At 47.4% G+C, this 16,502-nt stretch overlaps 1 protein-coding gene across 2 annotated transcripts in view; it reads right to left on the reverse strand.

Moving 5' to 3' along the window:
• LOC115106107 (pleckstrin homology domain-containing family A member 5-like) overlaps positions 1–16,502 on the reverse strand; it is a 198,176-nt gene that overhangs the window by 31,887 nt on the left and 149,787 nt on the right. For both annotated transcript variants that reach the window (XM_065008185.1, XM_065008183.1), the window contains exons 9-11: positions 16,342–16,442; positions 13,397–13,512; positions 10,996–12,093 (exon numbers count right to left, since the gene is read on the reverse strand). In XM_065008185.1, coding sequence (XP_064864257.1) covers positions 10,996–12,093; positions 13,397–13,512; positions 16,342–16,442 — 1,315 coding nt within the window. The remainder of the gene's footprint in view (positions 1–10,995; positions 12,094–13,396; positions 13,513–16,341; positions 16,443–16,502) is intronic.

The raw sequence follows: 16,502 nt of genomic DNA on the forward strand, positions 1-16,502 counted from the left end.
ACAGTGAAAGAGATATGGTCAAGATAAAGAGGTCTGGGAGATATAGCCACGGGAGAAGAGGAAGTGGTTGTTTTTTACTTCTCTGTCTCTGTCCTCCCGGTGCTGTTAGAGACAACCTAACCTCTAGATGGCTGGCTGACTCACTGACAGAGTGCACTGCAGACACACAGAGGTGGTTTTTGCTTGTTAGATATTACTGCATACTCTGAACTAGATGCACAAGCATTTCGCTACACTCGCATTAACATCTGCTAATCATGTGTATGTGAACAATAAAATGTGATTTATTTTATTTCTGTTATTTTACCAGGTAAGTTGATTGAGAACACGTTCTCATTTACAGCAACAACCTTGGGAATAGTTACAGGGGAGAGGAAGGGGATGAATGAGCCAATTGTAAACTGGGGATTATTAGGTGACCGTGATGGTTTGAGGGACAGATTGGGAATTTAGCCAGGACACCGGGGTTAACACCCCTACTCTTACGATAAGTGCCTTGAGATCTTTAATGACCTCAAAGAGTCAGGACACCCGTTTAACGTCCCATCCGAAAGACGGCATCCTACACAGGGCAGTGTCAGGGCACTGGGATATTTTTTTTAGACCAGACGAAAGAGTGCATCCTACTGGCCCTCCAAAACCCCTTCCAGCAGCATCTGGTCTCCCATCCAGGGACTGACCAGGAACAACACTGCTTAGATTCAGAAACAAGCCAACAGTGGTATGCAGGGTGGTATGCTGCTGGCTATTTGAGGTGGTTTTTGCTTTGACAATGAGTTTGCACTATCTGAGAGAACAGTAACAGATTTCAGAGAGGCATGGGTACGTACTAGAGGTCGACCGATTAATCGGAATGGCCGATTTCAAGTTTACATAAAAATCGGTAATTGGCATTTTTGGACACCGATTGTGGACGTTTTTTTTATACCTTGATTTAACTAGGCAAGTCAGTTAAGAACACGGCCTAGAAACGGTGGGCTAACTGCCTTGTTCAGGGGCAGAACGACAGATTTTTACCTTGTCAGCTCGGGGATTCGATCTTGCAACCTTCCGGTTACTAGTCCAACGCTCTAACCACCTGCCTTACATTGCAATCCACGAGGAGCCTGCGTGGCAGGCTGACTACCTGTTACGCGGGGGCAGCAAGAAGCCAAGGTAAGTTGCTAGCTAGCATTAAACGTATCTTATAAAAAAACAATCAATCTTAACATAATCACTATGTCACAAATCCCGCTTCCTGAGTCTGTGTTTGCCTGTGTTTCTGTCCTGGAGTGGGGTCCATCTAATCAATCTGAGACTCGGTTACCGTTCGGGTCAGGAAGTGGACCAGAACGGGTTGATCATTTTCCCTCACACGGGATTAGTGGAGGAGTCCTGCCGCCAGATCCTGAACCTATGCAAGTGGGGCGGCACGGGTTAACTAAGGACGAGCACCAACGTAGAGGTGAGACCAACAGCTGCCTCTACTGTGGTAGCTCGGGACATTACATCTCCGTTTGTCCTCAGCGCCCGTTAAACTGCTCGGCTCGTTAAGTTTGGGAGGTTTGTTAGCGAGCCAGTTTCAACCTCTCAAGAGCCCTGTCAGACCTCGTTTTCCTGCTACCCTCATAAATAAGAATCAGAGTTTAGCGATTAACGCTTTCATCGATTCAGGTGCCGATGACAGCTTCATTGATGCCGACTTAGTGGAACAGCTGGGGCTTTCCAAGGAGCAATTACCGGAAGCCATTGAAGCAACCACTCTGAACGGCAGTAGTCTGGCACGGATCACGATGAGGACTGAACCGGTTAAGATGTTGTTGTCGGGGAATCATTCAGAGGTTATTTCTTTTTTCATTTTGCCTTCCCCCCATGTTCCTCTGGTTCTTGGATACCCCTGGCTCAGAGAACACAATCCTTCGTTCGATTGGGTGACTGGTAAGGTAACTAGTTGGAGCATTGAGTGCCATGCTAACTGCCTCAGGACTGCCTGTTCTCATGCTGTCCCCAGTCGGGTCAGTGAGTCTGTTCCTCCTGATTTGTCCCTGGTTCCTGAAACATATCACGAGTTGGGTGAGGTGTTCAGTAAGCAGAAAGCTCAGTCACTTCCTCCCCACCGACCTTATGATTGTACAATTAAGCTGTTCCCTGGAGCTGCCTTTCCAAAGGGACGGTTATACAGTATTTCTCGACCTGAGCGGGAAGCCCTGGAGACCTACATAAAGGAGTCTCTTGCTGCAGGTCTCATTCGTCCCTCGTCATCACCCCTGGGAGCTGGATATTTTTTTGTGAGTAAGAAGGATGGCTCTCTTCGACCGTGTATTGATTATCGGGGGTTGAATGATATTACGGTCAAGAACAAGTACCCCTTGCCCTTGATGAGCTCCGCTTTCGATTCTTTACAGGGTCAAAGAGGTGGTTGACTTGATTCAATACACCTATGGGACATTTCGAGTACCAGGTGATTCCGTTTGGACTTTCCAATGCTCCAGCAGTGTTCCAAAGTTTGGTGAATGACGTTCTGAGGGATATGATCGGTCTGTTTGTGTTCGTTTACCTGGATGACATCCTGATTTTCTCCAAGGAGCTTTCCAGCCACATCCAGCATGTTAAGCAGGTCCTGCAGCGGTTATTGGAGAACCGTCTGTTTGTGAAGGCAGAGAAGTGTGATTTTCACGCCCACACTACATCCTTCCTCGGGTACATCATTTCCAGGGGTTAGATCAAGATGGACCAAGAGAAGGTTCGGGCGGTTCGGGATTGGGCCCGGCCCGGTACAAAATTGCAGCTCCAGAGATTCCTGGGATTTGCGAAATTCTATTGGAGGTTTATCCGTGATTACAGCCGGGTGGCCGCCCCTTTAACTGCTCTGACGTCTTGCACCAGAATTTTCTGTTGGACTCCTGAGGCAGACCGAGCATTTCTGAACTTGACGAGCCGATTCACCAACGCGCCGATTCTCTCTCAACCTGACACTTCCCGTCAGTTTGTTGTTGAGGTGGACGCGTCTGATGTGGGGGTGGGCGCCATCCTGTCCCAGCGTAGCTCCACTGACGGTAAACTCCATCCCTGCACCTTCTACTCTTGTCGTCTTTCAGCTGAGAGAAACTACGATGTGGGTAACCGGGAGCTTCTCGCTGTGAAGCTTGCCTTGGAGGAGTGGCGTCACTGGTTGGAGGGAGCGGAGCAACCGTTTGTGGTCTGGACTGACCACAAGAATCTGGCTTACGTGCAATCGGCTAAACGTCTCAACTCCCGTCAGGCCAGGTGGGCTTTGTTTTTTGGACGCTTCAATTTTTCCCTGACGTTCCGACCTAGGTCGAAGAACGGCAAAGTGGTCGCCTTGTCCCGGATGTTCTCCAAGACGGATGAGAGTGGGGCCAAGACTGAGACGATTCTTCCCCAGAACCTTGTCGTGGGAGCCGTTACATGGAGGATTGAGGAGGATGTGATGGCGGCCCTTCGGATGCAGCCCGGCCCCGGTAACGGTCCACCCGGTCGGTTGTTCGTGCCTGAGTCGGTCCGTTCTGCTGTTCTTCAGTGGTCCCACGCCAGCACGGACTATGGCGCTACTGCGCAGACGATTTTGGTGGCCTGCCATGGGAGAAGATACCCGGAAGTTTGTTGCCGCATGTCCTGTTTGTGCTTAGAACAAAAGTACCAATCGGCCCAGCTCTGGGCTTCTTCACCCCCTACCTATTCCTCGGCGACCTTGGTCGCATCTGGCCCTGGATTTTGTCACGGGATTGCCCCCTTCTGTTGGGAACACGGTCATTCTGACCATTGTGGACAGATTCAGCAAGTTTGCTCATTTTGTCCCTCTCTCCAAACTTCCATCTGCCACGGAGACGTCCGAGATCCTGGTTAGGGAGGTTTTCAGGGTCCACGGATTGCCCAGTGACATTGTTTCTGACCGTGGTCCTCAGTTTACCTCTGCTGTCTGGAGATCCTTCTGTTTGGCCATTGGAGCTACAGTCAGTCTCACTTCTGGATTTCACCCACAATCTAATGGTCAGGCAGAGAGAGCCAACCAGAAGATGGAGTCCACGCTGCGTTGTCTTGTCTCCTCTGATCCCACCTCTTGGTCATCTCAATTACCCTGGGTTGAGTATGCCCATAATACCCTTCCTTCATCTGCCACTGGGATGTCCCCCTTCCAATGCCTGTACGGATACCAACCTCCCTTGTTTCCTTCTCAAGAGAGGGATCTTTCGGTTCCTTCTGTCCAGGCCCACATTCGTCGTTGCCACCGGACCTGGCATCGGGCCAGAAGGTCCTCCTTAGAGTTTCTGACCGGTATCAGACCCAGGCGAATCGTCGCTGTATTCCTGCTCCCGCTTATACCATCGGAGATAAGGTTTGGTTGGCTACACGGGATCTTCCTCTACGGACTGAGTCGAGGAAACTGTCACCAAAGTTCATTGGTCCGTTTGTGGTGGAGAGAATCATTAACCCTGTTGTGGTCCGACTCAAATTGCCGGCAACGCTTCGAGTACACCCCACCTTTCATGTCTCCTGCCTCAAGCCGGTTCTCCTCAGTCCTCTGTTGCCCCCTCCTCCTCGTCCTCCTCCTCGGATGATCGGAGGTGGTCCTGCCTACACGGTGCGCCGCATAATGGATTCCAGACGGCGGGGTCGAGGTTTCCAATATCTCGTGGATTGGGAAGGATATGGTCCTGAGGAGAGGAGTTGGATTCCTCGGCGTCAGATCCTTGATGACGACCTGCTTCGTGACTTCTACCGCCTCCACCCTGGCGCTCCAGGTAGTCCGCCCGGTAGCGTTCGTCGGAGGGGGGGTACTGTCACGAATCCCGCTTCCTGAGTCTGTGTTTGCCTGTGTTTCTGTCCTGGAGTGTGTTTCCGGTGTCCTGGAATGCACCCTGTCTGGTTGCCGGGCGAATTAGCTTGTTGGGAGATCGATGTTCACCTGCACCTGTATCCCATCAGTAACCTGCACACCTGTCCTGATCATCACCTCTCCCCTTCAAAAGCTCTGACCTGACATCCATTCCCTGCCGGATCGTTAGCCATGAACACCATTCACCCGGAACCCATACCCCATCCCTATCTGCTCGTCGCCAGTGTGTTGTTATCCATCGGATCTGCCTATCCACTCCCATCAACCCACCTCCGCTGCCCGCTCCTCCACCCGGAACTATCTACCTCCACGTTCTCAGTGATTAATAAATATTCACCATCTTTATACTCACCTTGTCCTGGTCTGCTTCTGGGTCCAATTCTGGTAACCCCTGACACACTAGTTAACTACATGGTTGATGATATTACGAGTTTATGCCATCCGTTAGATAAAATACGGAACGGTTCCGTATTTCACTGAAAGAATAAACGTTTTGTTTTCGAAATGATAGTTTCCAGATTCGACCATATTAATGACCAAAGGCTCGTATTTCTGTGTGTTATTATGTTATAATTAAGTCTATGATTTGATATTTGATAGAGCAGTCTAACTGAGCCGTGGTAGGCAGCAGCAGGCTCGTAAGCATTCATTCAAACAGCACTTTCGTGCGTTTGTCAGCAGCTCTTCGCTGTGCTTCAAGCATTGAGCTGTTTATGACTTCAAGCCTATCAACTCCCGAGATTAGGCTGGAGTAACCGATGTGAAATGGCTAGCTAGTTAGCGGGGTGCGCACTAATAGCGTTTCAATCGGTGACGTCACTCGCTCTGAGACCTTGATCCCCTTGCTCTGCAAGGGCCGCGGCTTTTGTGGGGCAATGGGTAACGCTGCTTCGAGTGTGGCTGTTGTCGATGTGTTCCTGGTTCGAGCCCAGGTAGGGGTGAGGAAAGGGACAGAAGCTATACTGTTACACTGGCAATACTAAAGTGCCTATAAGAACATCTAATAGTCAAAGGTATATGACATTTTTTTATTTCACCTTTATTTAACCAGGTAGGCAAGTTGAGAACAAGTTCTCATTCACAACTGCGACATGGCCAAGATAAAGCAAAGCAGTTCAACACATACAACAACACAGAGTTACACATGGAGTAAAACAAACATACAGTCAATAATACAGTAGAAAAATAAGTATATATACAATGTGAGCAAATGAGGTGAGATAAGGGAGGTAAAGGCAAAAAAAGGCCATGGTGGCGAATTAAATACAATATAGCAAGTAAAACACTGGAATTGTATATTTGCAGTGGAAGAATGTGCAAAGTAGAAATATAAATAAATGGGGTGCAAAGGAGCAAAATAAATAAATAAATACAGTAGGGGGAGAGGTAGTTGTTTGGGCTAAATTATAGATGGGCTATGTACAGGTGCAGTAATCTGTGAGCTGCTCTGACAGCGGGTGCTTAAAGCTAGTGAGGGAGATAAGTGTTTCCAGTTTCAGAGATGTTTGTAGTTCATTGGCAGCAGAGAACTGGAAGAAGAGGAAGATTTGGTTTTGGGGATGACCAGAGAGATATACCTGCTGGAGTGCGTGCTACAGGTGGGTGCTGCTATCGTCACCAGCGAGCTGAGATAAGGGGGGACTTTACCTAGCAGGGTCTGTAGATGACCTGGAGCCAGTGGGTTTGGCGACGAGTATGAAGCGAGGGCCAGCCAACGAGAGCGTACAGGTCGCAGTGGTGGGTAGTATATGGGGCTTTGGTGACAAAACGGATGACACTGTGATAGACTGCATCCAATTTATTGAGTAGGGTATTGGAGGCTATTTTGTAAATGGCATCACCGAAGTCGAGGATCGGTGGATGGTCAGTTTTACAAGGGTATGTTTGGCAGCATGAGTGAAGGATGCTTTGTTGCGAAATAGGAAGCCAATTCTAGATTTAACTTTGGATTGGAGATGTTTGATGTGAGTCTGGAAGGAGAGTTTACAGTCTAACCAGACACCTAGGTATATGTAGTTGTTCACATATTCTAAGTCAGAACCGTCCAGAGTGGTGATGATGGACGGGCGGGCAGGTGCGGGCAGCGATCGGTTGAAGAGCATGCATTTAGTTTTACTTGTATTTAAGAGCAATTGGAGGCCACGGAAGGAGAGTTGTATGGCATTGAAGCTCGTCTGGAGGGTTGTTAACACAGTGTCCAAAGAAGGGCCAGAAGTATACAGAATGGTGTCGTCTGCGTAGAGGTGGATCAGAGACTCACCAGCAGCAAGAGCGACATGATGTATACAGAGAAGAGAGTCAGTCCAAGAATTGAACCCTGTGGCACCCCCATATAGACTGCCAGAGGCCCGGACAACAGGCCCTCCGATTTGACACACTGAGCTCTATCAGAGAAGTAGTTGGTGAACCAGGCGAGGCAATCATTTGATAAACCAAGGCTATCGAGTCTGCCGATGAGGATGTGGTGATTGACAGAGTCGAAAGCCTTGGCCAGGTCAATGAATACGGCTGCACGGTATTTTTTCTTATCGATGGCGGTTAAGATATCGTTTGGGACCTTGAGCGTGGCTGAGGTGCACCCATGACCAGCTCTGAAACCAGACTGCATAGCGGAGAAGGTATGGTGGGATTCGAAATGGTCAGTAATCTGTTTGTTGACTTGGCTTTCGAAGACCTTAGAAAGGCCGGGTAGGATAGATATAGGTCTGTAGCAGTTTGGGTCAAGAGTGTCCCCCCCTTTGAAGAAGGGGATGACCGCAGCTGCTTTCCAATCTTTGGGAATCTCAGACGACACAAAAGAGAGGTTGAACAGGCTAGTAATAGGGGTTGCAACAATTTCAGGCAGATAATTTTAGAAAGAAAGGGTCCAGATTGTCTAGCCCGGCTGATTTGTAGGGGTCCAGGTTTTGCAGCTCTTTCAGAACATCAGCTGACTGGATTTGGGAGAAGGAGAAATGGATAAGTCTTGGGAGAGTTGCTGTGGGGGGAGCAGTGCTGTTGACCGAGGTAGGGGTAGCCAGGTGGAAAGCATGGCCAGCCATAGAAAATGCTTATTGAAATTCTCAATTATAGTGTATTTATCGGTGGTGACAGTGTTTCCTATCCTGAGTGCAGTGTGCAGCTGGGAGGAGGTGTTCTTATTCTTCATGGACTTTACAGTGTCCCAGAACTTTTTTGAGTTTGTGTTGCAGGAAGCAAATTTCTGCTTGAACTGCCTGTGTATATTGGTTTCTAGCTTCCCTGAAAAGTTGCATATCACGGGGGCTGTTCGATGCTAATGCAGAACGCCATAGGATGTTTTTGTGTTGGTTAAGGACAGTCAGGTCTGGGGAGAACCAAGGGCTATATCTGTTCCTGGTTATACATTTCTTGAATGGGGCATGCTTATTTAAGATGGTGAGAAAGGTGTTTAAAAAAAAAAAACAGGCATCCTCTACTGACGGGATGAGATCAATATCCTTCCAGGATACCCCGGCCAGGTCGATTAGAAAGGCCTGCTCGCTGAAGTGTTTCAGGGAGCGTTTGACAGTGATGAGTGGAGGTCGTTTGACCGCTGACCCATTAAGGTTGCAGGCAATGAGGCAGTGATCACTGAGATCTTGGTAGAAAACAGCAGAGATGTATTTAGAGAGCAAGTTGGTTAGGATGATATCTATGAGGGTGCCCGTGTTTACGGCTTTGGGATGGTACCTGGTAGGTTCATTGATAATTTGTGTGAGATTGAGGGCATCAAGCTTAGATTGTAGGATGGCTGGGGTGTTAAGCATGTTCCAGTTTAGGTCGCCTAGCAGCTCGAGCTCTGAAGATAGATGGGGGGGCAATCAGTTCATATATGGTGTCCAGAGCACAGCTGGGGGCAGAGGGTGGTCTGTAGCAGGCGCCAATGGTGAGAGACTTGTTTTTAGAGAGGTGGATTTTTAAGAGTAGAAGTTCAAATTGTTTGGGTACAGACCTGGATAGTAGGACAGAACTCTGCAGGCTATCTTTGTAGTAGATTGCAACACCGCCCCCTTTGGCCGTTCTATCTTGTCTGAAAATGTTGTAGTAAGGGATGGAGATTTCAGAATGTTTGGTGGTCTTCCTAAGCCAGGATTCAGACACGGCTAGAACATCTGGGATGGCAGAGTGTGCTAAAGCAGGGAATAAAACAAACTTAGGGAGGTGGCTTCTCATGTTAACATACATGAAACCAAGGCTATTACGGTTACAGAAGTCATCAAAAGAGAGCGCCTGGGGAATAGGAGTGGAGCCAGGCACTGCAGGGCCTGGATTCACCTCTACATCACCAGAGGAACAGAGGAGGAGTAGGATAAGGCTACGGCTAAAAGCTATGAAAATTGGTCGTCTAGAACGTCCGGAACAGAGAGTAAAAGGAGGTTTCTGTGGGCGATAAAATAGCTTCAAGGTATAATGACAATGGTATGGTAGGATGTGAATACAGTGGAGGTAAACCTAGGTATTGAGTGATGATGAGAGAGATACTGTCTCTAGAAACATCATTGAAACCAGGTGATGTCATCGCATGTGTGGGTGGTGGAACTGAAAGGTTGGATAAGGTATAATGAGCAGGGCTTGAGGCTCTACAGTGAAATAAGCCAATAAACACTAACCAGAACAGCAGTGGACAAGGGATATTGACATTAAGGAGAGGGATGCTTAGTCGAGTGATCATAAGGGTCCAGTGAGTAGTGAGGTTGGTTGGGGTAACGGCGATTCAGACAGCTAGCCGGGCCATCAGTAGCAAGCTAGCATAGGATGGAGGTCTGTTTTTAGCCACCTCGTGCGTTTCTGTCGGTAGATTAGTGGGGTTCCGTGTGGTAGAGGGGATCAATCCAATTGGCAAAATAGATATAGTTTTGTGACCCAAGAAAGAAATTGTGCCATAGACCTATTCAGATAGCAGCCGATAAGACAGCTAACGATTAGCGGGCCGCAGATGGGCGTTCAGGTAACGTCGCGACGGAGGGGTCAGTTGGATAACTCCCCCGGGCAGATAACGTAGTCCAGTCGTGGAGGCCCGGTGGGGCTTCGCATCGGCAGTAAAACGGGTCCGGATAGGTGATTTTAGCCCAGGAGTGGCTGATGGAACTCTTCAGCTGGCTAGCTCCGGAATAATTGATGTTTGCTCCGGGATCGACGTAAGCCAATAGTCACATGGATAGCAGCTAGCTAGCTGCGAGATCTATGTGTAAATGTCCAGAGCTTGCGGTTGAAATCCGGGGATATAGAGAGAAAAATAGGTCCGGTATGTTCTGGTCTGAGTCGCGTTGTACAAAACTGGTGATAGCTTTTCGAGCTGAAGGATAGCTGATGACCACAAACCGTGGTTAGCTGAATACGAACGTTAGCCGGTAAACTGGCTAGCTTCTGGTTAGCTTCTATTGTGTATTTCAGATAACACTTTCTTTTTTTTTAAATTGGTGAGGCGGGTTGGTTGCAGGAGAGTGTTTTGAATTTTAGTTTTTGGAAAATAATATATATAAAAGATATGCGAAGAAAGATGTAAATATATATATATATATATATATATATATACACGGGACCCGACAAGATGAGGACAAAGGACGTTTGACCGCAATGCCATCTTGGTATGAGCACTTGGTATGAGCAAATACAAACGGTATAGAGAGAAATAGTCCTATAATTCCTATAATAACCTAAAGCTTCTTACCTGGGAATATTGAAGACTCATGCTAAAAGGAACCACCAGCTTTCATATGTTCTCATGTTCTGAGCAAGTAACTTAAACGTTCGCTTTCTTACATGGCACATATTGCACTTTTACTTTCTTCTCCAACACTTTGTTTTTACATTATTTAAACCAAATGAACATGTTTCATTATTTATTTGAGGCTAAATTGATTTTATTGATGTATTATATTAAGTTAAAATAAGTGTTCATTCAGTATTGATGTCATTATTACAAATAAATAAATAAATAAAATCATCTGATTAATCGGTATCTGCTTTTTTTTTGGTCCTCCAATAATTGGTATCGTTATTGAAAAATCATAATCGGTCCACCTCTAGTACGTACAGACCAATAAAGAAACAGACAGAGATACAGACAGACAGAAGCACAATCAACCCCAACACACACCACCCCAAAACACGTGGGCGCGCAGGCAGACAGACAGAAAGACACACCACCCCCATACCTCCTAGTATCGTCATCCTCTTGTGTCCTCTGGGTCCTAACCCAGTTCTCCAGCTGCCTCATGGAGTTGGTTCTGGTCAGACTCTTCTCTGGCTCCTGGGCCTGCTGGTTCTGGGTCTGGTTCGGAGGCAGGTCCTGGGCCTTTCCTGCTCCTCTCCCCATGGTGCCTACCACCTCCCCTGGGCTTTGGTCCCCAGCCCGCTCCCCAGAGCCATTGACCTGTGGTGGGGCCATGTGCTGGGAGACCTGTACCTGGCGGGAGGCTGTAACTGCTGCTGCGATGGCTGCTGCCTGGGCTGGTTGGAGTTTGATGCTGTTGATTTTAGTCAGAGGTCTCTCAGCACTGCCATCCCTCTGGAATCCATACTTGTTCCCTTCACGGAGGGTTCCATACTTATCCACTTCCCTAAGGGTACCATACTTATCGAGCGTCCCATGCTTCTCTCCATCCCGCAGGGTACCACACTTACTCCCTTCTCGTAGGGTTTTATACTTCTGCCTTTCATCAAGGGTCCCATAACGATCTGACCGATCTTTCTCAGTCATAGACGTTTGTCTTTCTACCCCTCTCTGGAGGTTGTATTTCTGTCCATCTTTCTGGAGGGTGTATCTCTCTCCTTCTTTTTGCAGTGCATATCTCTCTCCATCTTTCTGTACCAAGTACTTCTCCCCGTCTTTCTGAGGTGCGTACTTCTCCATCTGAACATCTTTAGGCGCAGAATATCGTTCACCTCCGTCTTTCTGCAAGGAATACCGCTCCCCGTCTTTTTGCAGGGCGTACCGCTCGCCGTCTTTCTGCAACAGGTACCTCTCTCCGTCTCTCTGCAGCGTGTAGCTCACCCCGTCTTTCTGAAGGGAGTATCTCTCTCCGTCTCTCTGCAGCGTGTAGCGTTCCCGCTCTCTCTGGAGGGTGTGTTTCTCTGGGTCTTTGTGTTTCCTGTCCCCGTCTGTGCGGTCCATGCTGCGGGTAATGGAGGGCTGGCGCGGCTCAAGGTTCCTCTCGTTGTTCTGGATCTCTGGTCGGGTCAGAACCCGGTTGTGGTTCAGGATGTTGTTCACCTCCTGGGGACAGCAGCGGTCCACCTTCAACTTATCCAGTCTAGAAGGGAGAGAGTAGGGGGAGAGAGAGTGATGGACGAGAGAAATGGAGGAAGAGAACAGGGATTGACAGGGATTGGAAACAGTAAGAGAAAGACAAAAAGACAGATGAATGATAAAAATATGAAGATAAATATATATCAACAAGTCATTACTAGGCAGGTTCACAGAAAAACATTTTCACATTCCAACAATGGACTCCTGCTGTGTGGGTGTCAGGCGTTGGGCTCTACTGCTACGTCTCCCCTCCTCCAACCTGCCTGACTATATGCCTGTCTGCCTCGGGGGACCAGAGAGGAGCAGAGGAAGTGAGTGGTTTTTAAAACATCACGGTCTGCCCTCAGCACTCTGAGGGCACAGTGAGATATGGCTACTTTGACTGAGCAGCCATTCACTGCTGCAATCTTTCAGTCTGTTACAGAAAGGCCATTAACAGGTCTGGTAGTCCAGAGGGAAACAGCTCAAGGCTAGCCACAGTCCTTTACCGCCTACTGCGCTCAGGAACAAGTCACAGTGGCAGCCACTTGGGACTGCTAATCTAATGCTCCAGTACATAATGTATTTCTACCTGGGATTTTTCTAGTATTTCTCAGTGAGGTAAAGGTACAGTAATGGCAGTGTGTCCAATTTCTATTGCCAGACTTTAAGATGAGAGCAGTGCTGAAATACTTGCAGTGTGCAGACATACAAACAAACCTCCAGACACGGCCTGCATCACTCCACAATGATGAAGCTAGGACTGCTGGTGTGCTGTGCTTCCAGGACAGTGAAGAGTAGGTGTCACTGTCTATCGGAGTCTCTCCAGAGTATAAAGCGCTGTATGCCCATGTCGATAAGCCTTCACGAACAGCTCATGGCTAAAACACTGCAATTACCAACAGCACTTAAAGTATTTTGTTGTATCGAGTGTGAAGTGCAGAAGCAAGAAGAACTGACACTTCGATTTTATTGCCTCTGATATGCCACACCAACAGAAGAAATAAAGTTTGACTGGAGGCAGTGAGGATGGATACCATTGCTGCGGTGAATAGCCCTACAACTATAGCTTCTTGTTCCCAGCTATGCATCTTCAACACAACATCTGGTAATTGTCTTCTAAATCGATGTGATTTCTCGCTTCTGCAAGAAATACTGCAGTCTCTCACGGCTGTCCATTTGCTTACAAAACAAACGCAATCACTGTTGGTAGATTGCACGGTTCAGGTGGTAACTTTCATTGCCATAGGTTAGGCAATCAAGGTTGGCTGGCTGGCTGCTATAGGAGTGATTTGTGTTAGTGGGCAGTTCTATCTGGGTTTACCCACCTTCTGATTGGTTCTGTGTGGACCAGGGCTGCGTCCGTCATCACTTTCATCCAGGACTCCATGTCTTTGGCCGTGTCTGTGCAGAAGTAGTATGTCCTCATGTTGGAGTGGGTCGCCTAGCAGGGAGAGAGTGAGGGCGGGAGAGGGAGAGTTTGTAAGACAGAGGAGCGTGAGGAAGGTAAGTGGGTAACCTTGGCAAGACCGCAGGGAGTGTTTACATCACCTTCTTTGGAAGAGGTGTGCATGTGTTCGTCAGACTGTCTGTGCACACACGCCTGTGTGTTTGAGCGTGAATGTATGTGTGCATCCCTACCACTCCAAGGCTGTGTAGCTAACTTTAATTACCTGCTTAGGCTTAGGACCATAAATATGAGCAACAGGAAAAAACTCCAAGCTGAGTGTTACTCTCGTTTCCTGCTGCAGAGGCAGAGACTGACAAGAAGTCAGCGTCCCAATTGGAACCCTATTCCCCATACAGTGGCTTGCGAAAGTAGTCACCTCCCTTGGCATTTTTCCTATTTTGTTGCCTTACAACCTGGAATTAAAATGTATTTTCTGTTTGTATCATTTGATTTACACAACATGTCTACCACTTTGAAAATGCAGAATATGTTTCATTGTGAAACAAACAAGAAATAAGACAAAAACTGAACTTGAGCATGCATAACTATTCACATCCCCAAAGCCAATACTTTGTAGAGCCACCTTTTACAGCTGCAAGTCTCTTGGGGTATGTCTCTATAAGCTTGGCCTATCTAGCCACTGGGATTTTTTTCCCATTCTTCAAGGCAAAACTGCTCCAGCTTCTTCAAGTTGGATGGGTTCCGCTGGTGTACAGAGATCTTTAAGTCATACCACAGATTCTCAATTGGATTGAGGTCTGGGCTTTGACTAGGCCATTCCAAGACATTTAAATGTTCCCCCTTAAAACACTCAAGTGTTGCTTTAGTAGTATGCTTAGGGTCACTGTCCTGCCGGATGATGAACCTCCATCCCAGTCTCAAATCTTTGGAAGACTGAAACAGGTTTCCTCTAAAGAATTTCCTGTTTTTAGCGTCACCCATCATTCCTTCAATTATGACCAGTTTCCCTGTCCCTGCTGATGAAAAACATCTCCACAGCATGAACCTGCCACCACCATGCTTCACTGTGGGGATGGTATTCTCGGGGTGATGCGAGGTGTTGGGTTTGCGCCAGACATAGCGTTTTCCTTGATGGCCAAAAAGCTCAATTTTAGTCTCATCTAACCAGAGTACCTTCTTCCATATGTTTGGGGAGTCTCCCACATGCTTTTTGGCGAACACCAAACGTGTTTGCTTATTTTTTCCAATAAGCAATGGCTTTTTTCTGGTCACTCTTTCCCGTAAAGCTCAGCTCTATGGAATGTACGTCTTAGTGGGTCTATGGACAGATACTCCAATCTCCACTGTGGAGCTTTGCAGCTCTCCTTGCCTGGTCCGTGAGTTTTGGTGGGCGGCCCTCTCTTGGCAGGTTTGTTGTGGTGCCATATTCTTTCCATTTTGTAATAATGGATTTAATGGTGCTCCGTTACAGACCTCTACATGCTTTGTAAGTAGGAAAACCTGCAAAATTGGCAGTGTATCAAATACTTGTTCTCCCCACTGTATACTGAGATCATGTGACAGATCATGTGAAACTTAGATTGCACACAGGTGGACATTATTTAACTAATTGTGTGACTTCTGAAGGTAATTGGTTGCACCATATCTTATTTAGGGGCTTTATAGCAAAGGGGGTGAATGCACGCACCACTTTTCCGTTTTTAATTTGTAGAAATTTATTGAAACAAGTTATTTTGAAAATTTTACTTCACTAATTTGGACTATTTTGTGTATGTCCAATACATGAAATCCAAATAAAACCCCATTCAAATTACAGGTTGTAATGCAACAAAATAGAAAAAATGCCAAGGGGGATGAATACTTTTGCAAGGCACTGTATAGTACACTACTTTAGATCAGGGCTAGTGTACTATATAGGGAATAGGGTGCCATTTGGGATGTGCACTAACACACATCAGAGGAGAGGACATACAGTAGGGGATGTGGGGGAGTAGAGAACGGATGGGTTTGTTACTGTGTTATAGACGGTGTCATTGTGTCTGAGTGAACCGGTGTTGACTGTGATGACTTGTGTGAAACAGTATGTGAGGATAACATGCTCAGAAGGTCGATATAGCATTCTATCAGTATATACTTTCCTTCATGTTGTCTCTCTGCCCATCTTGCTCCAATCACCCTCTTGCCCATTGAGACTAGAAAATCTATTGACTTTATCATGGATCTACGTACAAAGAGCTCTCCATATACAAACACTTTTTCAGAGATTCTCTGAAAGGAAAGACCAAAAGCGCAGAGAAGTGTGTGTGTGTCACAGTGTTTCATAGACTAGAAAGCAGCATCGCGCGGTGAAACATCGGAAGCCATTCACTTTCAATGGAAGGAAAGAGAGAGAAGCAGAGTGGGCGAGGGACCGTTGAGCGATGCGAGCATGGGCGAGGGAGCTGAACAGGACGGGACTAAAGCTGAACTATTCAAATCCTCCACGATATCGCGACGCGAGTGACCAGTTGATGCTCACCATAGCTTCCTACCCCTACGGGATTGTCTGACAATGGCTGTTGATACATAGCACTACAATAACTCACTACAAAAGCAATAACTCTGCTGTGGTATACAGCGGGAAGACGTGCTTCCGCGTAACCTCCCGCTGTCTATACAGATATCCATACATTATACAATCCAGCCCGACGGACAAGGAGTTACCGGACTATAGATTTGCCTTCAGTAACAAGTAAACAAGTACCCCCCCCTAAACATTTTTCCCAAGTTATTTTTCGGGCTCCGCATTGCAACCACCTAGGCCGTCCACTCGCGGAAGCGCAGCGTCCTTTATATGGCTGTGTCTGTGTGTACAGTACTGACCTTGAAGGCGTATTTCCTGCTGACGTGGTCGTCAACAGACAGCATGGAGATGTGGAAGCTGGGCAGCAGGATACTTCCCAGGATGCCCTCTTCCTTCTCATCTACAGGACAGAGGACGAGAAGAATCGTCATATATGGTTTACAATGTCGATGCAGGCTGT

This window comes from Oncorhynchus nerka, linkage group LG23 (genome assembly GCF_034236695.1).
Source record: "Oncorhynchus nerka isolate Pitt River linkage group LG23, Oner_Uvic_2.0, whole genome shotgun sequence".
Taxonomy (NCBI): Eukaryota; Metazoa; Chordata; class Actinopteri; order Salmoniformes; family Salmonidae; genus Oncorhynchus; species Oncorhynchus nerka.